Genomic DNA, 27119 nt, shown 5'->3' with positions numbered 1-27119 from the left:
ATCTCGGGAGTTGATAGGCTTGAAGTCATAAACAGCGCAATGCTTGAAGCACAGGGAAGAGCTGATGGCAAAACGCACGAAAGTGCTGCTTGAATGAATGCTTACGAGCGTGCTGCTGCCTACCATCGCTCAGACTGCTCAATCAAATATCAAATCATAGACTTACTTATAACAACACAGAAACACGAGCATTTTGGTCATTAACCTTTTACGGGGGCAGCCCGACACCGGTACACTTATGACAACATCCAGCTCAAAGTGCAGGGCGCGAAATTCAAAATCTATTTTTTTTTTATATTTAACTTAAACACATTAACAAGTCCAAGACACCAGATGAAAGGTGCACATCTTGTGAATCAAGCCAACATGTCCGATTTTTTAAAATGTTTTACAGGGAAGACAAAATATGTAAATCTATTAGCTAACCACGTTAGCAAAAGACAACTTTTCTAACTCCATCAGTTTCTTACTCCATCAGGTGCTATCACAAATTCGACCAAATAAAGATATAAATAGCCACTAACCAAGAAACAAATTCATCAGATGACAGTCTGATAACATATTTATTGTATAGCATATGTTTTGTTTGAAAAGTTTGCATATTTCATGTATAAACCATAGTTTACATTTCAGCTACAATCCGAAATTGCACCGAAAGCAGCCATAATATTTACAGACACCAACGTCAAATAGCTAATTACTCATCATAAAACATTTCTGAAAAATACATAGTCTGCAGCAATTGAAAGACAGGCATCTTGTGATTCCAAACAATATTTCCGATTTATTAAATGTTTTACAGCGCAAACAAAATGTATTGCTATATTAGCGTAGCTACAATAGACAGAAATAATTGGGCGCCCACGGCCAGTTCACATGCACAACAGATATATGAAATAACATCATAAAATGGGTCTTTTGCTGATCTTTCATCAGAATGTTGAAGAACGTGTCCTCTGTCCAGATGAGTCGTTGTTTCGATTCAGAATGGCAAATGTCCCTCTTCAATTAGCATTGGCACTAGCCGAGTGGCATAAATTTCTCCAACGTAAACACAGTCAGAGGACGGAACACGGCAAAACTCCCAAATAAAGTTTCAATAATCTGATTAAACTATATTGAAAAAAACATACATTACGATGATATGGTCACATGTATCAAAAAAAAAATGAGCCGGAGACGTTAGCCGTTCGTTACCAAGGCAAAACAGAAGTCAATCCCACTTCCTTCAGAGTACCGAAAGTGGACGGTCACATCAAAGAAATAGTTTTTTTTCCACCACAGACCAAGAGGAGCAAAAAAAAATATTCTCTGACATCCTCTTTACACCAATAGGAAGGCGTATAGTGTCAGCAGACTCCTAAGTGTTAAGACCATGTATAGGCATCAAGTTGAAAAGAGCATCGATTTCTGACATTTCACTTCCTGGTCAGGAAAAGTGCTGCAGAAGGACTTCTGTTTTCACTCAGAGAAATAATTCCAACTCTTTTAGAAACTAGAAAGTGTTTTCTATCCAAAAAGAATAATAATATTTCTATTGTACGAGCAAGATTTGAGTAGGAGGCCGTTTGAAATGGGCACGATTTCACTGGCTACTCAACACTTTGCCTTGCAGCCATAAGACGATTTAATATGGTCGAATCCGGAAACAATCATTTCGAAAACAAAACGTTTATTTCAATGAAATACAGAACTGTTCGGTATTTTATCTAACGGATGGCATCCTTAAGTCTAAATATTGCTATTACATTGCACATCCTTCAATGTTATGTCATAATTATGTAAAATTCTGGCAAATTAGTTCACAATGAGCCAGGCTGCCCAAACTGTTGCATATACCCTGACTCTGTGTGAAAAGAACGCAAGAGAAGTGACACAATTTCACCTGGTTAATATTGCCTGCTAACCTGGATTTCTTTTAGCTAAATATGCAGGTTTAAAAATATATACTTGTATTGGTTTTAAGAAAGGCACTGGTGTTTATGGTTAGGTACAGTCGTGCAACGATTGTGCTTTTTTCGCATATGCGCTTTTGTTAAATCATCCCCCTGCGTTGCATCGATTATATGCAATGCAGGACACGCTAGATAAACTAGTAATATCATCAACCATGTGTAGTTAACTAGTGATTATGATTGTTTTTTATAAGAAGTTTAATACTAGCTAGCAACTTACCATGGCTTCTTACTGCATTCGTGTAACGGACAGGCTCCTCGTGGAGTGCAATGAGAGGCAGGTGGTAAGAGCGTTGAACAAGTTAACTTTAAGGTTGCAAGATTGAATCCCGGAGCTGACAAGGTAAAAATCTGTCGTTCTGCCCCTGAACAGGCAGTTAACCCACTGTTCCTAGGCCGTCATTGAAAGTAAGAATGTGTTCTTAACTGACTAGCCTAGTTAAATAAAGGTGAAAGAAAATGGTGTCCAAAAATACAGATATCCGATTGTTATGGAAACTTGAAATCGTCCCTAATTAATTGTCAATTCCGATTAATCGGTCGACCTCTAGTGCCAACTTTCAAGTTTGGTGGAGGAGGAATAATGGTCTGGGGCTGTTTTACATGGTTCGGGCTAGGCCCCTTAGTTTCAGTGAAGGGAGACCTTAACTCTACAGCATACTGACATTCTAGAAGATTCTGTGCTTCCAAGTTTGGGGAAGGCCCTTTCCTGTTTCAGCATGACAATGCGCCTGTGGAAAAAATGAGGTCCATACAGAAATGGTTTGTCTAGTTCAGTGTGGAAGAACTTAACTGGCCTGCTCAGCGCACTGACTTCAACCCCATCGAACACCTTTGGGATGAATTGGAACGTCAACTGCGTGACAGGCCTAATTACCCAACATCAGTGCCCGACCTCACTAATGCTCTTGTGGCTGAACATTTAAGTGGAAAGCCTTCCCAGAACTGTAGAGGCTGTTATAGCAGCAAATGGGGGACCAACTCCTATATGCCTGTGATTTTGGAATGAGATGTTTGTTGAGCATGTTTCCACATAATTATGGTCATGTAGTGTGTGTTTTTGATGCCTCCCCTATGTAGACACGAAAGGCGACTCAGTTTATGGCATATAAAACCATATTTATTTCGAGTCATAATCTAAGGCTGCAATTCCACTTTTGTAAAGTCAGATTGAGCTTCCCCCTAAATGTTGTTGGACCATGAGTTTAATGGTGTCAGTGTTGAAGATGAATGTTTTAAACAGCCTGTGAATGTTCACACAAAATAAAAGTACTTTTGCTTCCCTGTCAGACTCTTGGAGTACAAAGGTGCAGTTCATGAAATGAAAGGCCCTTGATTTGCCCTGAACTCTAGACCTGCTACAGTCCAGAAATGGGAAAAAGTACACCTGAATGGGGCTCAAAACACCCAACCTGCATCAGCCAACTCTAATGAAACAAGGCCACTAACTGAAATAATTTTTCTTTCAGGGATGGACAGGCCCTTTTTAACTATCTGGCGGAGAAACACAGCGTAAGTTTGGACCGCTTTGCTGACGTTTCACTTCTAAACTGCATTTCTCATGACTCCTGTGTGAACCCGCTATTTAGGGAAGGGGGGGGGGGCGGGAAGGCCCAAGCAGGGAGACATTGAACGACTTCCCAAAACTGTAACTTAAAAAAATATAAAAAATGTAAGAGCTTTACAGCTTGCAGAAAAATCTGTGGACATTTTACAGTCTGTGGTGAATTGTTAAGAATATACAGAACAGCTCTAGACACATTGGTCTACCCGCAAAAATGCTGGGTGTCTATATTTGGCGTTAACCCCCCCCCCCCCCCACTCGGAATCCTCCCACCCTGGCATCCCGCTGACCTGCACTCTGTCCTCAATGCACCTCAGCAGCGCGAAGGCCACTCAGCTGTGGGAAAGGGCGGTCTCCCTCCGCTTCGCAGCGGCTCGCAACCACTGCCTGTCAAAGCCACACTGCATCTGAGACTGGCCTCGGTTCCCAAACTGACGTCAGCGCGCTGTGATATGTCCTGAGTTAGCAGGAGTGTACCGTTCACAGATATTCTACCCCCCCATGAACATGTACCCGGCCCCCACCCACCTAATGGACATTTATCATTGTTACGGCGTAAATATTTTTATTAATTTTTTTCATTTTATTTTCACTTCTCTCTCCCACCTGCTGTGCCCATATGGACATTCCCCAACGTACTGTTCCCCTGCCCCCACCACCCAATGCTCATTTTTCATTGCTACAGTTGTGTGTACTCAACATAAATATAAACAACATTTTAAAATATTTTACTTAGTTAAAGTTCATATAATTTTGACAAAGCATTTATTCATTAAATATTTAATCTGTTATCTTCCTAAAATGATGGGGATGATGACTCTGCGAGGATATCTGATTTCATTGGTCCTCAATTAGTGGCTCACACTAGATTCAGGATAAATGGAGTTGGCTCTGAGTTAGCCTGCCCCAGAGTAGGTTAGTTCTGAAGGATTTGTACTCATAGAAATTTTTCTTGGCAAAAGGTTAGCCACTTTGGTACCAGTTATCTCAAGTTGAACTCCGACTTGACCAAAGTTGACTCCTCATACCTTATCCGTAGTATAGGGCTCAGGTCGGTTGTTGAAGGCTTTTCCCAAATAGCCACAGGTGACAAAAGTAAATAGGCCTACATGTGGTAATGTTGTGACATTCCGTATGGGATGTTGACATGGAGCTCCTTGTACACACAATTACACACTGAAATTGCTAAGTGCACGACAGCAGATAACAGCATCTAGGATGTTACCAGCAAACCTCTGGTTGACCACGCACTCTGCACCATATTTTACTGTCTGAGCAGGGATTCGAACCAGCAACCCTCCCACTTGTGTAAATGGTCTAGGCAGCAGCTAATGGGGATCCATAATAAATACAGATATGAACTGCTAGGCTACATGCTGACCCCAATGATTAGTGATGGTAATCAAACAGAATAGGCTTTGAAATCGAACATGATTCTAGAATTGCCATCCTTAGTTTAGCCACTCTGTTCCCAGTGGGGTGGTCTGGCATTGACTGGATATAACACCATGGCTCTCATCTTGGACTATAATCTTACATGAGGCCTGCGAGAAAGCTGACAATATGGTCAGCAAATAAATAATTGCTGGTGTCTATGCTCTGAATAGTTATCGGACGAAACCATTGATCAGCCATTTTCTCTTCCAGTTCCGTCAGGAGTACCTGGACACTTTGTACAGATATGCCAAGTTCCAGTACGAGTGTGGAAACTACTCTGGGGCTGCCGAGTACCTCTACTTCTTCCGTGTCCTGGTAAGTCTAGTACCCCTCATTTCAGTGTACTCTTATGAAATATCAAACTGGCGACCTTGGACACTAGATGTTCACAGCAAGTTAATAGATCTCGAGACATTTTTAAAATTGTGATATTACATATTTGTACCCTTCATCAGTAGTTTTTGGAATAAAAACTGGACCACTGACAAATGGACACTATTGGGCAGTGCTTTATATTAGCAAGCTCTTTAAGGACAAAGAGACGATGATTGAAGCTTCATTAAGAAGTAATAGTTTCTCCGGAACGACTCCCATTTTGTGCATTAATCACATGTGTTCCCCCCCCCCCCCCCAGCAGTGGACCGTGTCAAACGCCATAAATTATGAGCAGTATACATCCACTTAACATTGCATTTTTGGAATTAGACTGTCTCCATTGACGTATACTTTTTTTTGGCTCAACGCGTTTTATGAAAAATGGAATTTCCTACTTCACTGCTCGGTTGTTTTGTCCAGGATTGTTCCATTTTTCAAAGGGCTAGCACGTGGAAGAGAGAACACCCTCAGTTTATTGCATGTGAAAGCTGCCGTCATTCCCTCATTCAATTCTCCACACGTCTTCAGTATTAGGATGAGCTGACATTCAAGGACAAGGGTAGGATTTTTTTTTTTTTTTTTTTTTTACTGTGCCAAGTGTTCAGCAGCAGACTTCATAATCTTTCTTTTGTCCTCTCGCTGGGCGGGCTGCAGTGGACGACTTATTGATTTGAAGCCAGATAGCTCCTTGTCAGGCGTCCGAGTGCTTCGAAAAGTGTGTACATACATGCATACGTACATACATGCATACGTACAATAGGCGCACTCAAGTAATCGACTGACAGAGAACAGGTTTACTAAACAAAGAACTAGCCTACCATTTAGGCCTAAATGAGTGGACTTTGTAAATGTATAACCTGTCTTGTTTGAATTAGGGATGTATATTTTTGCCTACTAACTAACCCCGGTTAATTCGTTCCAAACAGTAAAATGACGTGACCAACAGAAAATACGATGCTGTTTAAGTGACTCAACTCTGTTTTCACTCTAATGTAGAATTCTAAATGCAAATGTCTGAATTTCCCTTCAAGCGGCAACCAGCTGTTTGAGGAGCTGCGAGGTAATATTCCTCTCTAACTATACTTTATATGCGGTGCCAATTTAATTCCAGTAGATTATGCAAATTAACCTACAGACTGCGCTTGACCGGTCACATGTATTTTCAGTAACTGATAACATTGCTGGTTTTTAATGTTTTGCAGCTAATTCCATTGTGTTTCTCAACCTGTTCGGCTATACACAGTATTTCCTTTTTTTGTTGTTCTGGCTAACATATGAGTGTGCATGGAGGAGGGATTAAATCATTTTCACCAACAGTGAAATGCTTTGGAAATCAGATAATACCAATGAGGGTAGGGGCGGATGGTAATTACAGTTCACTGAAAGTACTGGCAGTATTCTCATTACACATGCGTACATCTTATTTCCTCTAAACAAAGGGATCGTTGCGCTGGTGTTTGTGGCTTCTCTCCCGCTGCCCTCAGAAATCAGTGAAAGGTGAACTCCACAGAGAATGGCCAAGGTGCAGTAGGACTGTGTGCACTGCTGTATAGAGTTGGGAACCTCTCAGGCCAAGAGAGGTGGTTACCTTACTGAGAGGGGAGACCAGAGGAGTGTTTTGTGTCACAATAGTGGTGTAACACTAGATAAGTCCTGGGAATGGACAGCCTGTGACCTCAGTGGAAGGTGCCACCAGATCTTCAGTGCTGCCTTTGTTAGTTTCTCTCCAGGACCAGTGGCTTGTAAGGGCTACTCTAGGTCTGAATGGTCGGCTGACCTTTTGTGCTATCGTTGACTTTAACAAGTTAAGTCACCTAATGTTCTTCAGAAAGCCTTGGCGTCAAACCTAATTTCCAAACTAAAATAAGATGTTGGCCAATGAGGTTCATTTCTACTGTAGGTACCACCAGACCCAGTGTTGGTGCTTTTAATCTGAGCTGTATGTTTTTATATTTTTATGGTCACGCTGACCAGGTACCATCACTACTATTACCTTGTGTTTCCCCTTTCAGAAGCCTATGGGTTTTTTTTGTGACGCTGTTTGCAAATTTGATGCTCAAACTCGCCTACATTTTTGGTGGTAGATTTCACCATTGTTACTCCAAAGCCAGGGTTTACCATTTCATCTCTGCTATCAGTGTCCTGTAATTCCTCCAGCCAAACAAGCACAACCAGTGTATTCCAAGTTTTATTCAATAGTTTCATTTTTTGGGTCGCATATGTCCTCATCTGAGCTCTGGGGTATAGCAAAGACCTGTGCCAAAGCCAGTCTCGAAAGAATGCAAATAATAAAATCAACACTTTACATGTTCATCAGAATGACAAATATTACAACCAACTTAGGTTTCCCATTTTTAATTGACATTTGATACTCTCCCTCTGTTGTGAAGATGTCTGTGACTAATCATGCACGTTGGTGATGCTGGTGTCCTCTCCTGAAAAGCAGGCTTAGCAGAGACTCTGAGCAACGAGCCCTAATCTCTGTAAACAGCCTCTTAACCCAAAGCAGTTGGGCTCTTTTTTACATTTTATTTGATTGATTCTATGTGACGCACTCACATTTAAGTATGCTAGCGAGAGACATTGAAGACCAGATGATGGCGGCTCTTGATTAAACATGAGCAACCCCCCCCCCACACCAAAAGCATGCAATTGATGCGCTCCCTCTAAGCACAGTTGTTTATGGTTTTTAGCTCAGTCTACATTATGTAGATTATTTTCCAGTTTTGAATTTACTCCTCAAATTATTAGCCCCTCCTTTTACATTTCAGCCAGGGCAGTTACTGTTACCAGATAGCCGCTGCCTCCTCTTGGCAATCCGAAGGCTCATTTTTTTATTAAAAAATTATAATTTTACGCCTAAATGTCTGTCTTTTTACTTCATACCTGCCCCGCTATTCCCCCTCTATTGTTGTGGACCTCCCCTTTTCTCAGACTGCCCCTGTAAGGTAGAGGTGAGGCTCTACCCATCAAACGTGGGAAAGCCAGTCAATTAAACAGAGGAAGCCAGGCTTGCAAAATCCAGGCCTCGGGTTCTGTTACAGTGTGGCGTAGCGCGAAAAGAGCAACTTATTCATAGCATCAGTGAATGTAGGTATTGGATGTTGCGAATAAAGATTGAGTGTCCCGACGGCTCTTCAGCACAGTAAATTTATTGTTGCTGGTCAGTCGGTAAAAATGTGCCCCTTTTCGCCAACAAATGGAAACTCTAGGTAACTGCTGGAAAAACCCTGGTATTGAAACTATTGTTGCGTGTCCACTAGTGAATGCCAGGCAGTGTGTAGAAAGCTGCCATAATGACATGGAGATCGGCTAAACCTAGCAGGCAGGGACTTCCAAGGCAGAAAAAACAACAAACAAACAAACCTCTTTTATTTTTTTAGAGATGAAACGACAACCTTTAAATTGTCACCGTGGCTGGCTTTTCTCCTAAGTTATAATGCTTAATCTTTCTTATGAGGTCTCATTTATTTAAAAAATATATATATAAAAAAAAGTAATTTAAAGCAGTCCCAAGTTTTGTTTTATGATCAAAGAACTCCACTGTTGTGAGTGGATGAATGGCCTTCTGCTCCTCTTTGTGTGTTTTACTCTGGAAGACTACCTTGCCGCTGACTTTCCCCACTTGTTTTTTCCTACCAGTATTCTTTTCCACCGGTCACCCTTTTTTATGTAGCAGTTCATTTAAAAGTTACTGTGTAGCCTAATAAAGTCTTCATGTAGCCTAGCAGGTAACCTAGCGGTTAGAGCGATGGGCTGCTAACCATAAGGTTGCTCGTTCTAATACGCGACCCGACAAGGTGAAAATCTTGTCGGGTCGCGTTTGCCCTTGAGCAAGACACCATCATTTGCTCCAGGGGCGCTGATGTCTGACCTTGTAAAACAACACTTAATTGCACCTATCTGTTGTATGTATTAATCCTTTATCTTGATGACCTGTTTTTCTCAATCACTAAGAGATTCCAGCTGGTTTCCTTTTCCACCCATGGATCATTTGTCTCACAGTCCATTCTGCTGTCGGAAAGAAGGGGGTGTGGTGGGTTGCGTCGAGGTTACTGTGGCCTTACAGCAGGCACCCGCCCTCACTTCCTGGTTGACTCTTGTCACTGACTGCGTTTGGTGTTTATCATAAGTTACTCTGGGCCAGCGGTTCCCATGAGCCATAGGGTGGAGGCCTAGCTTTGATTAAGCCGCCTTAGGGTGGCGCACAATTGGTCCAGGTTTGGCCGGTGTAGGCCGTCATTGTAAATAAGAATTTGTTCTTAACTGACTTACCTAGTTAAAGGTAAAAAGAAATTAACAGGGATCTTGTGACTTTGAGGATGGCTATCCCCTCAACTGGTTCTTGTTAGCATCATTTCATATATCAATGCGTTTAGCCTGTGATAATGGAAGAGTTGTAATAAGACTTTATAGCTAGCATGATTCAACGGGAGGTTTTCCTTTTGTGTTAATGGTCGGAGATGATCACAATTATATTTTAACATGCTTGAAAAGCTGTAGAAGTTATTGAAACATTTCTCAAGACATGCAGTTTGTACAGCAAACCGAAATGACGTGTCCTGGCAATGTACCAGGCATAGACTTTGGAAGAGCATTTTACCTGGTTAGGACTGTTTTTGAAAAGCTTGATCGCCAATCAGGGACATTTCCTAAGGGCAATAGCAGATTTGTCTTTGATGCCCTTTTCCATCAAATTAAGCATCCAAACACTCTCATTTATCTAGACGGATTACCCTGGCTTGGCGTAAATTATGAACACCTCCCAGATGGTGTTGAGAAATCCAGGCTGTTACTGGTCACAGTGCATCAAGGTTTCTGCGGCTGGAGCAGGACCTCTGTTGTTGGTGAACTCCAAGTGATAGACATTTTGATAACTCTGCCTCTACTGCATGCCTCTCCTTGTAGCCTTGTTGATCAAAGTTATCAGACGTTGCGCAAAACCACCACCAGAAGTAGTAGCACCATACACACTTCATTAAAGTCCATTCAGAGGGGCTGAAGGCAAGAGAGGATTGACCGGAGGTCTGAGGAACAGCGACGGGGTTTCCCCTCAAAGATGCTAGTTGTGCCCTCTACTCTCATTTTGCGTGTATATCTTCAATGTTCTCTCTAATTGCAACTGCTAATTTAAATATCCAATTTAGTTATTTTAAGGGAGTAATATCTGAACCCAGAGTTGTGAGCTCAATGTTTCTTCAACCATGTCCTTTTAGATAGAATCTGTCCCATGTAGTTGTGGTGTGGAGATGTCACAGACAAGCTAACCCATGACCTGCTGACCCTGCCCCAGAAACGTCACAACCTCGGGGACCAAGGTGGTAGCTTGAACTAGGCAGAGCTAAATTTAAATGAGATATTCCTTTCTTGACTAGAGTAGGGCCAAAGCTGAAATGCCCTAGGTCCGTCTTTAGTAATGTGTGTGTCTTCCCAAGGCCGTGTGCCACCCTGCACATTTTTCAAGAGTTGCAGCATTAAGTAAATAACAGTAACAATGTTTTAGCACATTGTACGGAGAAACTCACATATGCTTCAAATGTGCTCCTAGTTACGGTGGTAATCTGAAAGGATCGCAGAACATCTGCAATGCAGCGGTTGCAGTATCACAAAGTGCAGCAAATTAGGTTTTTATAAAAAGCTAAACATTCTTTCATGATTCATTTCTCTTTCTGTCAAGTCCAATTCCCTCAGGATGACATAATTTAATCAGTTTATCCAGTATAAATAAGAGAAGTAACTCCACCAAACAGTTTTGCTTGCCGAAGCCAAGTGGCGGTGGCAATGGCCACTGACCGTCTCTCAGCGTGCGTGTGTGCGAGCACACGGTTTGTACACTGAGGCATTTATCAGGATTAGATATGCCAGTGCCTGGTCATTTTGCAGGTGGGTTGAGTTCTGCTGCTGTGTGAGGTGATGCTGTGTTTCATGTTCTAACGAGTATGACATGTCTTTTCCCAGGTCCCGGCCACAGACAGGAATGCCCTGAACTCACTGTGGGGGAAGCTGGCCTCTGAGATCCTGATGCAGAACTGGGAGGCTGCGATGGAAGACCTCACCCGCCTGAGGGAGACTATCGATAACAACGTAAATGCCCCACTTCTCAGAATTTGACACTGCAATTTGATTCCCTTACGTAGATTCGACTCCCTTATTGACCGCTTCGGGTTTCAGCAAAGCGCTCTTGCGGCCCCACCCCCTTTCAGTCCTGACTCCAGAGGATCTGCAAATGGAGCAGTTATGTGGATCTATATTTTTTTTTCTTTTTTTTGGGGGTGGATAGCTGGGAAGGACGCAGGGGTGCGGGCTCTGGCTTGGAAGGAAAAGGGAACTGAGACCTCACTCTGAACTTTTTAATTGTCTTACAGTATACTGTATTGTCACCTCAATCAGAACTAGTAAATAATGACAACTCTCTCCTGTCCAGTCGGTGAGCTCCCCTCTCCAGTCTCTTCAGCAGAGGACCTGGCTGATCCATTGGTCCCTATTCGTCTTCTTTAATCACCCCAAAGGCAGAGACAACATCATTGAGCTCTTCCTGTATCAGCCGCAGTAAGTATTTTCATCTCTGACACACTGGAGTTCTGTAAAACACTTGGCTTATTTAGATCTGATGACGAACCCTCCTTAACATATTGCCCTGTAGAAGCTGCCATCTCTACAGTCTGAGGCGCAGTGTCTTCACTGATCCACACTAAACCCTTGAGTGACCCAAGAGGTGATTGTTAAATTGTGGCCTGCTTTCATCCTTGGTGGGGAGAATGGAAGGAAATTATCCCTAAAGAAGAGGCACAGTAGAGGACTGAACCTTGGGCCCCAGGGTTTGCTGCTGGCCCAGGAGAGACCAAAAGTGGTTCAGCTGGCAGCCGCCTGGGTCAGGTCCTGCTAACTGTGGAGAAAGTAGACTTGGGTTTTTATTAGACTAACTTGATTTTGAAAAGGAAGCCATTTACTCTTAACTTTGGGAAGGGGGCCCCTTCAAAAACCTACTTGGGGTATTTTTTTAAGTGGTTTCAGTCCGTTTGTTTTTGTGTGGTCTATTTACTCTCGAAGCTGCAAGTTAGTCCATGTGTATTGCAGATCGGAAAAACTCTGCACTGCGTAAAATGTACACACAAACTATTATAATGCATCCCCCCCATTCTGATTGCTGGTTTGTGTAATTGAACCAATGATTGTAGTCAACTGAAGGTATGACATGCCACCACAACATAGCAGATAGGGATGTCTGGTTCTCTGAGTTTTACTTAGTTTTTAAATTTAATGAAGGAAAGGCTGCCCAATAATTAGTAATGAAAAGCTCTCACAAACATCTGTTTGGTTGAACTTGAGGGAGTTATGTGTGCGTTGCAATTTCAGTCAAGAAACCACTTAATTCCACAGTGAGGCTTGGCCTCATTCCCTCACCCCTTGACCATTACTTCCTTTGGCCAAAGTTGTTGACCAGTGGCTAGGCCTTAGTTTAATGTTTGACCTCTGTTACCCACAGTCAGCAAAAGTTGCATCAGGCCTTCCTAGTTTGTGTTATTGAAAACCTCTACTGAGTTCAAGAGCACTCATGGTGAGAATATTGTCATGCGGTGATCTATGATGTAGGTGCAAAGGGGGGAAATGAATACTTTACTAATGTTATCCAAGCACTCGCAGTTGGTTTACATTGTTCTATCATTCGCAGATGGTCAATGAAATCTCTCCCTCTACCCCTCATCTCCACCCTCCTATCCTGTCTCTCTCCTCGTTATTCACGCTCACTCACACGCACTGGGTTGAAATCGTTTTGATTTTGAACCTCTTAATTCTTTTGAGGCGTCCGCTGCAACCAGTACAGCGTTGTTGTTGCCTCAAACTCCAAAATGGTTAGGTCCCTTAAGTGGGGTATGGTGAATGTTGCATTTCTTCTTTTCCTTCGCAGCTAGTCCCAGATATGACTGCATGACTCGTGCAGGTTTGAAGACCTGCCAACATGCACGCATTTTACGTACCAACTACGCAATTCTCTGTCCATGTACGAAATGAGTAGGGCCTGATAAATAATAATAATCATTTAATTAAAAAATGATATATATAAAAAGCAGGCCCTACTCATTTCTGTATACGTTTAACTTGGATCTCGTACGTGGACAGAGAATGCCGTAGTTGGTACGCAAAATGCATATATAATTAAAAATCTAACATCCCGGTTCTCGAGCTGCAACACACAGACATGTACCGAGTTTGTGTCAACGGGAATGTAGATTAATATTCGACGTAGCTACCCCGTTCCTGTTGTGATGCGGACTTCTTCGACTGTCAGCTGTAGGTAAACACATCCCTTTTCAACTCCGTGTGTTGTGGAAAGGTAAACCCTAATTGTTTCAAGCTAACGTTAGATAACATAAGATGGACGTTCAGTGGGCTCTAAAGTGCCAGCAGTTCACTTGCATTTGCTGGTGAAATAAATGAACTGCAAATACGAAAAATAACTGGTCGCATTTGTGCGAGTGTGATACTTTAAATTCTGCGTCTCGTTAGTTGTATTTTCCACGGAACATTACGAGGATCACGCAACCCGATGCACTGTAATTAGTATCCACGTCACAAAAAGCATGACAAAAGTATTATCAAAAATAAATATATCTTGGCATTAAATGGAGTCGGGAGTTTAGAAGACTGTGCGATGAAGAATGAGTGTCAGGTATTTTCTATATAGGAAATGCTTCTGAAATGCCTTTGCACTAGATTTGAGATTTTATCCATTTTGAAAATTTGGAATGTATGCACTGCTAATTAGATCTTGTTGGTGACTTTTACCATATGTGTAAATGGAATGCTGTCAAAGTATTCAAACCTTTTTATAGACTTGAGTTGGTACAATTCTATAATTGCAATCAGACTCCAACTGTGCGCACTAGCTTGCTGGGGGCCCAATTCGGCACACAAGTTGAATCTCCCAATTTGCCGCGCGCGTCTGGTACTCTAAAAAGTTGGACAGGGTTGGCAGGTCTGGTATTGCTTGCTTTTGGAGACCCCCTGGAGAGAGAGTAGGCGTATGTTCATCGGGAACAGAGCATAGAGTGTTGTGGTCTGCCAATAAGTCCGACAACTACAAAAGGAGAGGAAAGGGGGCTTCTCCAACCAGGTGGATGATTGCTCACCGCTTAGCCCGCCTGCTCACTGCTGATTTTAGACCCCAACATCACAAGTGCCGCAGGCCCACTAGTCCCTGTAATTGTTTCAACTAATTAAACCGTCGTCTGCGGTGTTCCCTCCTTGCTCTGAAAAACATGTTTCTCCGTCCTAATCTATCAGAGCTGAAGGAGCGGGAAGTGGCAGGGAAACCCCACTTCCTATTTAGAAATGTAATTTGGTCGGTGGATTGAATGGGGGGGTCAATGATGGCTGTTCAGATAAGGATGAAGAGAAGTTATACAAATAACTCAAGTTGAACACTCCTTTTGACAAGGAATAGGGTTGTATGTGTGCAAGTTTTTTTTTTTTACGGAAGCGTGTGGGGAAAGGACTTGCAACACTGTCTGCAGAGTAAGAATGTTGTCTAGGGTTCTAATTGGCTTCTAACAAGGCCCTCTCTCGTGCTCAGCCCTTAGCAAGTTAACCTGTGGCTGAAAAACAAGGCCCTGAAGGATAGGGTTTCAGCTACTGGGCAGGTCCCCTGCTCGGTGATCTGTGTCTACTGCGGAGGCCAGGGTTTCCTTTCCTCCCCTCTGCTTATACAGGGGGTAATGAAAAGGAGTGCTTGAACTTATGTCATGCAGAGAATGTGCTATTACAATGCACATATCTGTTTGGTTGATAAGGTCAGAAGTCCTAAATGCCATGGGCCTAATTGCTTAGGTACTTGCGTACCAAAAATAGACCTTTATGCCCTTCAACCTATGCGTACACCAACACAGTTTATCAACTTCGTATAGCCTTCACCTCCATAAATATCAACTCGCTTTTCTTTTTGTTGCCATGTAGCTCCTCCAGTCCTTAAGACCCCTGATTATTTGTTCTTGTCATGACCTTTTGTTTTGTCATTTCAGGTACCTCAACGCCATTCAGACCATGTGCCCACACATCCTGCGTTACCTGACCACTGCTGTCATCACAAACAAAGACGTTCGCAAGCGGCGGCAGGTCCTGAAAGATCTGGTCAAGGTCATACAGCAGGTATAAAACAAACATCTTAACACATTCCTTACCCCAATTTCTCAAAACACATTTCCTACAAATGTTCTATCCTTAGTCAGTGTAAGACCTTAGTCAGTGTAAGATTGTCCATTTTGACACAAGATGTCACCAACTATTAGGGGAAGGGGTTGTACAACTGAATGCCTTCAACTGAAAAGTCTTCTGCATTTAAACCAACCCCATTAAAGGCCAGAATCCACACATCTATGAGCAGTGTAAGGCCTTGGCTGATAAACATGCTGCTCTTAGAGTATACTCTATCAGAGATCTGGTCCTGGCTAGAGGTCTTGAACCCATTACATTTGATAAATGGCAGCAGACGGTCTGATTGTAGAGTACCGATTTCTTCCCAAACCCAACATCGGTAGCTTCTTCAGAGATCAATGGCTCTGAAAGCTAAATAAGCGCCGTCTCGGTGGGCTCTGTGTAATCACTAAAACATGTGCTCTATGCTTGTTCCGTCTTCTTGGGTCTCTTCCCCCCCCCCTAGCATTGGTTTGGAATTGTTTAGGGGACTTTTTGAATCTGCTTTTATTCACCGCGTTGTAAATTCTACTATTTGGTTAGCAATGGGTCTCCACATTTGACTTACATTGTTTTTAGTAATGGGTTGGAGGCATGCTGCCTTGCCTGTCGAACCTGTGCTATGTCCTATGTCCATTGCTGAAAGTTAAGAAGCTAGGCATGTGCAAAATGTTATAAATCTTCTTTTCCATTTCCAGGAGTCCTACACCTACAAAGATCCCATCACAGAATTTGTGGAGTGCCTGTATGTGAACTTCGACTTTGACAGCGCTCAGAAGAAACTGAGGGAGTGTGAGTCGGTAAGTCCCAGCTGCCCCCCCCCCCCCCCCCCCCCTTGCACGCTCCCACCCATCAATGTGCAATAGATTGAGTAATTTATCCTTTTCAGACCTCTTTTCTTTTTCTTTTTTTTTTAAATTTGGGAATGGTTGTTCTGTGTCCCGCTCTCTATATTGTCCTTGATTTACAGAGGGATTTGGATTGGCCAACCAGCTCTTCCTACGTTCCCATGTAGCTAGCACAGAAGTAAACACCATTAGTGATCATGCAAGATTGGCCGACCTTTCACACTTTCTCATGGCGTTGGGCTTTTTTTAAATGTATTTTTAAACACGGGTTTATACATATTGTCCGATGGTTGAGTTGCATTAGGTCACTTGGGTGATACAGAAGTCCTCTGAGAAACCCTGTGACTCATTGGTCTGGCCAGATTTTTATGATGGCCTGTAATTGTCCATCAGCCTGGTAGTTAACAGTAAACTCTTTATAAGCAAAGGTCTATGCAGAGGCGTTCAGACACTCGATGCGTGTCATAGACAGCCATTGGGATTATTTATTTCCGTTTTGGTGTGTAATGGCTTGATGTGTACTACCATTGAAGTAACTGTAGTGCATCAGCTAAAAATAAAGGCTGCACTTTACTTCCAGCAATGCCTTTGTCCTTCTAGGCCTAGTTCTCAGTGACACAAATGAGGTAATAATAACGAGCCAGCTGTTCATCAGAGGTGTTGGCTCGCGGTGGACTGTGAAGAAGACATTTTTTCAAAATGTACAAAAACGACTCCCTGGGCAACGCCAACCACCATTTTGTGATGGGTCAAATTAAATATTGCGAAGGTTACCGGTGGTTGCTGCCTTTGCTGCTTCTAGCAGAAATCTTCACTCGTGCAGACTGTAGTAGATGGTGAACTTAGTTCATCTGTGCGTACCAATCTGAACCAATGACCTATCTCTGGTTTATGTTCACACAAACAGTTTCCATAATGATTATTAGCGTTCTTTTATGCTAGCTAGTTATTTAGCTCTAGCTCCCCCAGTCTGTTTCTTAACGAATGAGGAACCTATACCTAAACTAATTTGTACAGATACATTTTTTATTTGATAGTTTTTCTCTGACAAATGTGTGCTCTGACAGACTATCCAAAGCACTGCCTCCAAAAATTAGATCTTTCCTGTGCGAATGCCTCGGTTGGTGTGGGGGGGGGCAGCAATCGCTAAATTACATACAACCAAAGATATTGGAACTGTATCCCATTTCAGCATAGACTTTACACATGCCCTCAATCATCAAGCTCGTTGAACACTCGCGCACTTTTAAAGATCCCTCTAGGTTGGTCTCGACTTCCCTGCTTGGGGTCTTGTTTAGAGACTTCATGTGGTTGGAGCAGATGCTGCTCCCTGTTACTCAGGTTGGATGCCAGTTCTCCTTGAGGTGCTTTAGCAGCATTGCCTTGGGAGTAGTGTCCTGTCAGTCTTCTCAGAGCAGGCCCAGCACACACACAAGCCTTCACCTTTTTCGCGCATGAGTTCCAAATATCTGTAAAGGTCGCCCCAGTGCGAGTTTTTTTTGTCAGAATGCACTTATTTGTTACGCAGCAGGACGGGTAACCCCCGCTGCCTTCAAACCAAGGCAAGCTGCCCGCTAATTATAGGCTATGGTTGAACTTAATTGCAAATAATTTTCTAGAAGCTTGAATTAGTGTGTAAATGAATTCATACATGAAGTAGCCCGTTTCACTGTTGTGCACAATTTGAGGATTTACTGAGTCAGACAAATTTCTCAGAGCCCAAGCACTTCCCCTGTGTTTCCCCAGATCAAGTATGAAGACTTTGCGCATCTCTAGTTAGAACAGGCGTTGCATGGCCACCCTAGTGGCGCAGTGGTCTAAGGCACTGCGGCGCTTGAGTCACCCGGGTTCGATCCCATGCTGTCACAGCTGTCCTTGACTGGGAGACCCATAAGCCGGCACACAATTGGCCCAGTTTCGTCCGAGTTAGGCTAGGGTTTGGCTGACCGGGATTTCCTTGTCCCGTCGCGCTCTAGTGACTTCTTGTGGCTGTCCGGGTGACTGCAAGATGACGCTGTGTTTCCTCCTACACATTGGAGGAAACACCGTGTTTCCTCCTACACATTGGTGTGGCTGGCTTCCTGGCTAAGCTAGCAGTTTATCAAAAAGCAGTGCGGCTTGGCAGGGTCTTGTTTCGGAGAACGCATGTCTCTCGACCTTTGCAGCGTTGGGACAAGACTGTAACTACCAATTGGGGAGAAAAAGGGGTAAAATAAATAAATAGACCAGGCCCAACTTTTTTTCTTCCCCCTGGCACCTTTTCTGGTTGTAATATGCATTGCCTTCATTGTTTTCCTTTCCAATAATAACTTGACATGTGTACCTTCCTATCAAAGTAAGTGCCTTATGTTCTGTATATCGTCTTGTCGTTTCTACTGTAGCATACCGTATGTATGGAGCCTAATGTGTTCACATGTTTTCAAGTACTGGTGACAAATCATGCATTCCAATTCTTGCAAAACATATTCCAAGTCCCCAGTTGTCTGGGGGAGCTCAGAAGTTGGAGATTTAAAGTTCCCAGTTGTTTTGGATGCGGTATCAGATTGTAACTATGGTACCTCAGGGTTGCCAGCTCAGATCCCCTTTCCAGGAGTTTAATTTTAACTTAGCGTCAACTTCTGTTTGCCCCCCCGCTAAAGTTAGGCTTGGCGGTAGGCTTGTATTTGGTGATCTATTTGCTTTGTGATTTGTCAAAAGGTAAAAAGTAATGTGCTTCGGTTCTTGAATACACTGTAACAAGTACATAGTTTGGCCACTTTTTAGCATATTACAAATCTAAGTTTTTCATGCAATGGGCACAGCCATATTTGGCTGCAATTTATTTGCGTTTTACAGTGAATGGGATTAGGGAGGTTTTGCTTGTCAAATGTAAACAAATATGGCTGCCATCAAAGAATTTAGCTGCTGTTAGCTAGCTGACACGCATCTTGTTTTCAAACTATTTCATTTCTCACTTGTAACCCCTCTGAGCATATTTTAAACAAGTCTAGCTGTTAGGTAGTTGAAAAAATCTGTTATTTAGACTGGTTTATGGAATGAGTTTGGCTGTGGAAGTGTTCTGTGTGATGTTTGGATGATGACGTTAGCATTTCTTACAATAAAAGGTGATATTGAGGAATACGGCTTTATTTCCCATCAGTACATAACATTGTTTAGATGCTTTTCAGACAGTGCTGTTTTGGCGTCATATGTTCAGTTGCTACTGTTCCAATCACATTTTTGCGACGGTTTGCTGCAGGGACCACTCAACAATTATCACAAATATGTGATTGTACACGCCAACAAGGGTTAATCAGAGCGCGCTCCGTTCACACGCAGGACTACCTGTCTGTCGAGGTGGGTGGCTGTGCAACAGTTAAGCTGCTGTGCTCCACCTTTAAGTGCATAAAGTGTGATGGGTCTGCAAACATTTTCACAAACTGGCCTCATTTGAAAGCAATAAAGGCAGGGGGGTTTTGCAGACGGAGACATACGCCACGAAAAAGAACATCAGTCAATTTTGTAGAGTGATGGTTGAGAGGTAAAAAGACATTCCATTTAGATGAGCATGTGTAATGCATCAGTTTGGTACATTACTCTGGGTGATACCCAACTATTTACTGATGGCTGTAATAGTCAGATATCGGTACCGTTTTCCAACTTCCCTGTCTTCACTGCAACCTTCAACGGTGAGTGGCAATTGATTTGAAAAGTGAAGTGCAGAGACCAGTCTTATTTGAATCCGCCCCCTGTCATGTAAGTAGGCGCCTGTGTTTTTCTCCTAGCAGGTTCCCCCCAAGCTGGAATCGCTGTCAGATGTTGGCGACTTTTGCATGTTGATGAAAGCGGAGGGGGAACCTACCGCAAGTTTTGCTCATCAGATTAGGCATAAAAGGCCACTAATAGCCCTTTCAAAACGTGTTTGAGGATCTTGGGCCGAATCCCAGATGACAGTGATTAGGACACTTAGCTGTTCAAAGTTTATCATGCCTAGATAAGCATTGTCATAGCTGAAATGTGGTGTTGCCTGATAGTGCCATGTAATTGGGTTTTCTTCAAGCAGAAATGGAAGGTGAAAACAGCTGTCTAAGCTTTAGGCAGAGTTTTTTGAGTTCTTGGAGAACTTATGAAGACTGAGGTCTGTGATGTGAATTAGTACTCAAGACAGTAGGAACGCAGTAATGACCACAAAGGAATGTATGCCTTTTGAAGCAACGTTTGAATGAACAATGGGGTCATGAACACTTAAAGTAGATCTGTTTTACTGCTATTTTATGGCGGTGTAAACTTTGCAATTTTTCTGTAGCCTGTCTGTTAGTGTAGCTAGACCTGGAGTGCCCCTAGCCCATGTGTTCTAATGTTGAGCAGAGGGTGTTCTTGCCCCTATGGTGGCTGTAGAACCCCTGAGAGTGTGGTGGTGTATAAATTGGTTTCTCCCGCACTGCACAATTGACACTGCACAGATGAACGGTGATAAGTCAGTGGCTGGCTCAATTCTTGTTTCCCGTTTTCATGTGGAGACAGCTGAATTAAAAGATTTGTGGTAGATTTTGGAGCACCCCGAGTGGCTTGGGATTACTTTTTTACAGATGGGGGTTTCTCCTTTAGACTTTTGTCAAAGTAAATTGCTTGGTAACTTAAATATGGCTAGAGCAAGACCCTCACCCCTCTTTACTCTGCAAGTATGGAGAAGAGAAAAAAATATTTCTGCTGCATTTTAATTTGACAGTGACTTGGGTTTTCCCACAATTTAAATCGGGGCTTCAATCACAAATAAAGACTGCAAGGGGGAAACCTGTTGCTGCTGGCCTTTTATGGCTCTCCAGGGCCACTCAGTCAGAACCCAGTCTTGATTGCAGTAATGAGTTTACGAATTAGCTTAACTGTCATTTAACTCTGTCATTTAACTGCTTTACTTTCCCTAAACCCTGCAGTGGTACTTTATAGAAATGCATACACAGACAAATACTCACTATAACACTGTGTTACTGTTAACTTTTATTTCCCTCCCATCTCTTCCAGGTGCTTGTGAATGACTTCTTCCTGGTGGCTTGCCTGGAGGACTTCATTGAGAATGCCCGTCTGTTCATCTTTGAGACTTTCTGCAGGATCCACCAGTGCATCAGCATCAGGTGAGACCAAGGGAGTGACATAAAGCACCAGGTGGGGAACTGACAGGAAGGAAAGCTGCTGCCGGACTTAAGTATGGTGAACGTTGCAAGAGATCAGTCTTTGCTAGACCGTTATTCGCCATCACTGTCCAAATGCTAAGATGTGCACCATGCACTACAGTGGTCAGCTTAGACTAGCTAAAGACTTACACAGGAAGGTCATCACCAGCCAATGAGCTTGCTAAGCAGACCAACTGCAGGAAGAGGGTGGATATGTGCAGTGATTACAGGAATGCCCCCCCCCCCCCGCAGATAAGTGTTTATTGCCCCCTTCCCCAGTCAAATACTCACATCTCCACATATACATTTTAGGGATTAGGCAATGGAGCTTTAACTGCTTCCTGGTTGTTCTGCTCACTAAACTTTAAAGACCACCTGAGTGAGAGACTAAACCAGGGACAAGTTTCTCTCAGGGAGAGGTCAGGTTCTTGATGGCTTCAGATTTTGCCAGCTGCTGATGCAGGGGAGAGGAACCGCGTAGCTCCACTTCTGAGTCGTGCTGGGTCAGTGTGGCTGGTGTTGAGGGTTCTGAAGTAATTCTTTTCACTCTCTTCCGAAGCCTTGTCACATCCACTATAATGAATTTGCCTTGGATAGCCCTCAAAACAATACTTTTAGTCAATGCTAATTGTGGTGAGCATTAGGGGGGAAAAGATAATGGTCCACAGTTAAGGATTTGGCTGCCTCTTGTGCATCAATTCTAGAAAATAACGAATGTATAGCTATACAGATTAGGTGCACTCTAGTCTGATATACAACTTTTTAATTTTTACCTCAATGCTTTTAGTCTACACTGAACATTTGTACTTGTGGAAATACATTTAGAAAGATGTCATAGTAACTGTACTAAGGCAAAAATGGTTAGACTCAAACTTTGAATGGAATATTTGGGATTTGCTGTCATGGACATTGAATGGAAAGGGTGAATGAATTGTAACTTTTGACAGAAATTATTGCAGTGCCTGTTATACAGAGCTGTGGGAGTCTGTAGTCAAGGTTGAACCATGGAACACGATAGGGCTCTGTCAATCTCCAGATTGTCTGGAATTGATTAGGAGTGCCGGCTCTTTTTTTGGCAGACTTGCTGCAATTGGATACATTTACTTGTTAAAGACCACAAAGGTTAGTGGTAACAGTAGGAAGTTGAATTGTGACGTTTCTAATTTTTCTCTCCTTTGTAGGTCTTTGTTAGCTGAGGTAACAAGCTGAGTTGAGGTACAAACACAGCGGCGATCGGCAGTGTCAGCGATTTCCGTGTTTATTTAAAGCCGTTGCGATGACGATGGACAGAACACGTAGTTTATTTTTGACAAATGCTCAAATTCCATGTCATTAGTTGGCTACCCAGAAGCGCTCTGCATCCAAGCATGGACTCAAATGAATCTGATGCCTGTTTTTAATGAGGACATTTTTACAGCTGTTGGCTATGAAGGTTTCACAGTTATTTAGCTAGCTTTTTTAGCCCACGGCATGGGACAAAAGTAGACCAGAAGTGTGGGTAATTTAGTTACTTTATGCGGGAAAGGCTCATGTAAAAAAGGAGGCGGTGAAAATGGGACCCCACGATTTGATCTTATGCTCCGTAATTGCATCCACATATCCGTTTGTCTAGACTTGGGTATGTTTTTCCAATTTGGTTTTAATTTTTTGGATTCACAAACTTAATATTATCATATTTGACTTTCTTTGAATGTTGATTTCATTGACCCCAATTGGTACACTGTCCAGTGACTTACATTGTCAGTACGTACATAAGAAATGTGGCACATGGAAAGATCGTGGACGTCTTTTCCCGTCACTCAAAATGTTTTCCTAACACTTAAGTTCTCTGGTAGTTGGAGTAGTGTTGTTGTGTACTTAGATGTAAAATGGAAGATCTTTCCACTTCACAATTGAGTCATTAGAAAGACCACACGGTCATTTTCCGTTTTCCCGAAAAATCTATTTTACCCCAACAAGCCGAAAGCGGGGGTCGTTCCAAATGGCTCGGATTTTCTTAATGCTATCATATGGTAGTGTTTAACAATGCATTCGTCTGAGCCCAGCCACTTTAAGAAGGGGGCACTTCTATGGGAGTTTTCTCTCTCTCCAACACAGTTATCCTCCCCCCGCCCCCCCACACCTAACCTCTCTCCCCGAGTGTGAGGGTGTTTGAGAGACTCACAGGAGTCTGTCCGTCGCCCCAGCCTGAAATTGAACGCTGAGAAGCCAGAGTGAGTAAGAGGTTGAAATGAAAGTGAGCCCCCCCCCACCCCAAGGAACAGGGCTATGGCTGTGTAAAACAAAACCAGTCAAGTAGGCTGTCTAGTTGGCTAAAGGGCCAAGGGATATGTCTATAGTTGAGTTTGTAGGTCTGTCCTCCCCCCCCCCCCCCCCCCCCTTCCTTCTTTCATTCATATCCCCTTCCCCATCTTCTGAATTTCCAGGTTAAGAGAAAAGTTAAGACCTGGTCTATAAAGGTGATAAAGCAAAGTCCTTTGTAAAATATGATCCATGAATGCTCTTCCCCAGGAAAGCATTGCCAGATTTCCCTTTATGAATTACATAGGTTGTTAACCCCTGAAGTTGTCCTGGGTGCAGGCAAGGGCTGCTCTGGGCCTTTTGGGGTACTGCGTGTTACTGTGGTATGCTGGGGAGATCACATTCTGCAGGGAGTTAGGGCCGAGGTGAACTCCCCGTGAGGAAACGGGATCATGTTTGTCTTGATCTCGGATCTGAGTCTGGTTTGACTGACATGTGCCCTCCACTTGATGGAATTGCCAAACAAACACTCTATCCGTACCCCTCTGCGGCAATCACATATCTCTGGGGTTACATTTTGAAACGGATAATTTAATTGGAGCGTGTCAGGACTAGGGTGTTCAGACACTAACTGTGAGTTTGTCCACCTACACTGTTTCTTGACTGACTGCTTTGTACAGTCTTCAACAAGGGAATTAAAAGTTGGATAACGCCTACTACCGTTAGACTTCGTTAAACACAGATTGTCTGTTAAATGAATCGGCTTTTGCTGTGAAAATTGCTGTAATTATCAATCCATGCCGAGTTCACACTTCATGAACATTTGTTATAGACCTCCACCAGAGTCTTTTTGCCCCAACTGGCGCGGCCTGTCTCTCCTTAGTGTTGATTGTGTCACTCCTGAATGGCAGACACATGTTAGCCATCACAACCCAAACTCACGTGAGTGGACAAATGACAGTTTTCCTGCTTGTTAGGTCCTTCATAATGAGCCGTAAGTGCAATTTCGTTTTCCACAGCATTTTGCCGTAATCGGCTGTCCGGCCGAGGCATGGGGGGGGGGCAGATTTAGTTATTTGGGTGTGAGTGACAGGTTGGTCGTGCTCCTCCAGCCTGTGGGGTTTGGTATCCACCTCCTTCAACACTGCTGTGGTGATGGATCATCACGCTCTTGTTACTTGGAATGCCCCGAGGCAGTGCCTCTTTATGCTGAGGTAATGCTGTTTATTATTTGTTGGTTGTTTTTTTTATTTTATGCCCCTTCCAGACGCTGATGTAATTTCAACCCCCTCTGTACGTGGTTTTGATACGTTTTTCAAAGAAGATGCCAAGCTGGGTCAGAGAGCGGCGAGAATGTGTTTTTGCTGTCGGGCCTTGAGGTAAGGCAAACATTATCCCAAATGAGGTTATTTCCAAATGGGAATTTACGAGGGAGAAAGTCTTAAAGAAGTCAGCGTTTGGGAAGTGACAGTTGAAACGGGCCTGCTGGTATTGGCGACTATTGTGGACTGGGTCTGATCCCATAGCTTGAGAGGTGGTTTGGGGTGGCCAGGATCTGGCTTACTCACAGGTCTGTCTCCGATCTCCTCCGTGGGGGAGAAGGAACTTGATTAATGGAGCATGAAATTATATTTAGTGGGGTGCACTTTTCATACAGTCCTCACGGTTTTACACACACACTAGTATCTGTTGTTGAACGAGCGTATTAATGAGGTTCATTCGAAGCTGTGTGTGTTCCAGGTGTGTGTTAGGTGACTGGGCTGTGGGATGAGAATGAACTAGCTGTACTACTTGTGGTGGTGGAAGAAATGGGTATATTTATAGGCCCCTAATATGAAATCGGGGACCAGCAGGAAACGTGGGAAAGAGTGGGTCTAGATGGTGGTGGTGGTAGTAGTATCAAGGGGGTTTAGTTATTTTCAAAGCCGCAAGGGAGGCCAGCTGCGCTGGAAAAGGCTTTGGTTCAAAGAGCGCCAGGCGCCCCCCACCTCCCTCTCGCCCTCGGTGACACATCCATGTCCCACCGCTCTATCAAAGAGCACCCCGGCAGCAACCTGGCTTTCATTTGGGGGACAGTAGCAGGTCCCGCTCTGTCACGGCAGGCTCTGGGCCAGGTGGGGAGAATGTAAGTGTGTGTCCAGGAGAGGACATCGAAGAGTGAAGTGGCTGGCTGGGGGAGAGAAGCCGGGATTCCCACCGACTCCTAATTGAGTTAGCCTGGGGAGTCATTACATCTTCTTTTCTAGTTCACGTAAGACCATTTGCTATGTTCCCCTGATCGCGTTGCTTTGACATGTCATTGCATTTTACTTTATATGCCTTTTAGCCTAAGAATGTGTATGACTTAGTAATGTATTAGCGTTGTCCTGTTAGCTTTGTTACGGTCCTAATGCAGCCCATTCATCATGTTGAGTAGTCTAGCAAATGTAGAGGTATGGCATCAGACCTCCACTGAAAAGGATTTTCATATACACTAAGTGTACAAAACATTAGGAATGCATTCCTAATATACATGTGCACCCCCTTTTGCCCTCAGAACAGCCTCAATTCATTGGGGCATGGACTCTACAAGGTGTCAAGTGTTCCACAGGGATGCTGGCCCATGTTGACTCCAAAGCTTCCCTTAGTTGTCAAGTTGTCTGAATGGCCTTTGGGTGGTGGAACATTCTTGATGCACACAGGAAACTGTTGGGTGTGAAAAACCCAGCAGCGTTGCAGTACTTGACATACTCAAACCGGTGTGCATAGGCACCTGCTACCATTCTAAAAATGGTTCTTAAACATGCCTCCTCCGCTTAATCTACACTGAGTTGAAGTGGATTTAACAAGTGACTTCAATTATAGATCATAGCTTTCACCTGGATTTACCTGGTCAGTCTGTCATGGAAAGAGCATGTTTTGTACACTTAATCTTGGCTTTTTTTCCTTGAGTGGATGAGTGGTATTTTCTACTGTCTGCTTCAGTACATTAGAGGCTGTACTGAACTTTTGCCCCTGGGCAAAAAGGGGCCCAAAAAGGCCCCTATTGCCCAGAAATGACCTCATTGGACAGAGGGGTACACCTTTCCACGCCCCAATTGATTAATGTGATGTCGTGTGTGTATATGAACTATATAGACAACACTCAGGCCACATTTTTCTTTAAACAATTAGCAACTGAACTTCTCTACCACCTATTTAATCGGAGAACATGTGTACTGTTCCACTCACCTTCTAAAAACCCTGTTTCTCCTCTGCTCCTCCTTAGCATGCTGGCAGACAAGCTGAACATGACCCCCGAGGAGGCGGAGAGATGGATTGTCAACCTTATCCGCAACGCCAGGCTGGATGCCAAGATAGACTCCAAACTGGTAAGACT

General features: G+C 43.4%; 1 protein-coding gene across 1 annotated transcript in view; it reads left to right on the top strand.

The window, feature by feature from the left end:
• LOC129857774 (eukaryotic translation initiation factor 3 subunit E) overlaps nt 1-27119 on the top strand; it is a 41796-nt gene that overhangs the window by 12661 nt on the left and 2016 nt on the right. The window contains exons 4-11 of the mRNA XM_055926327.1: nt 3425-3467; nt 5167-5271; nt 11290-11415; nt 11756-11880; nt 15351-15477; nt 16221-16322; nt 21372-21481; nt 27009-27111. Coding sequence (XP_055782302.1) covers nt 3425-3467; nt 5167-5271; nt 11290-11415; nt 11756-11880; nt 15351-15477; nt 16221-16322; nt 21372-21481; nt 27009-27111 — 841 coding nt within the window. The remainder of the gene's footprint in view (nt 1-3424; nt 3468-5166; nt 5272-11289; nt 11416-11755; nt 11881-15350; nt 15478-16220; nt 16323-21371; nt 21482-27008; nt 27112-27119) is intronic.

The sequence above is a fragment of the Salvelinus fontinalis genome, chromosome 6 (assembly GCF_029448725.1).
Source record: "Salvelinus fontinalis isolate EN_2023a chromosome 6, ASM2944872v1, whole genome shotgun sequence".
Classification (NCBI taxonomy): Eukaryota; Metazoa; Chordata; class Actinopteri; order Salmoniformes; family Salmonidae; genus Salvelinus; species Salvelinus fontinalis.
Note: the sequence above shows the minus strand (reverse complement) of the source record. Positions and strands in the feature narration are given on the sequence as shown.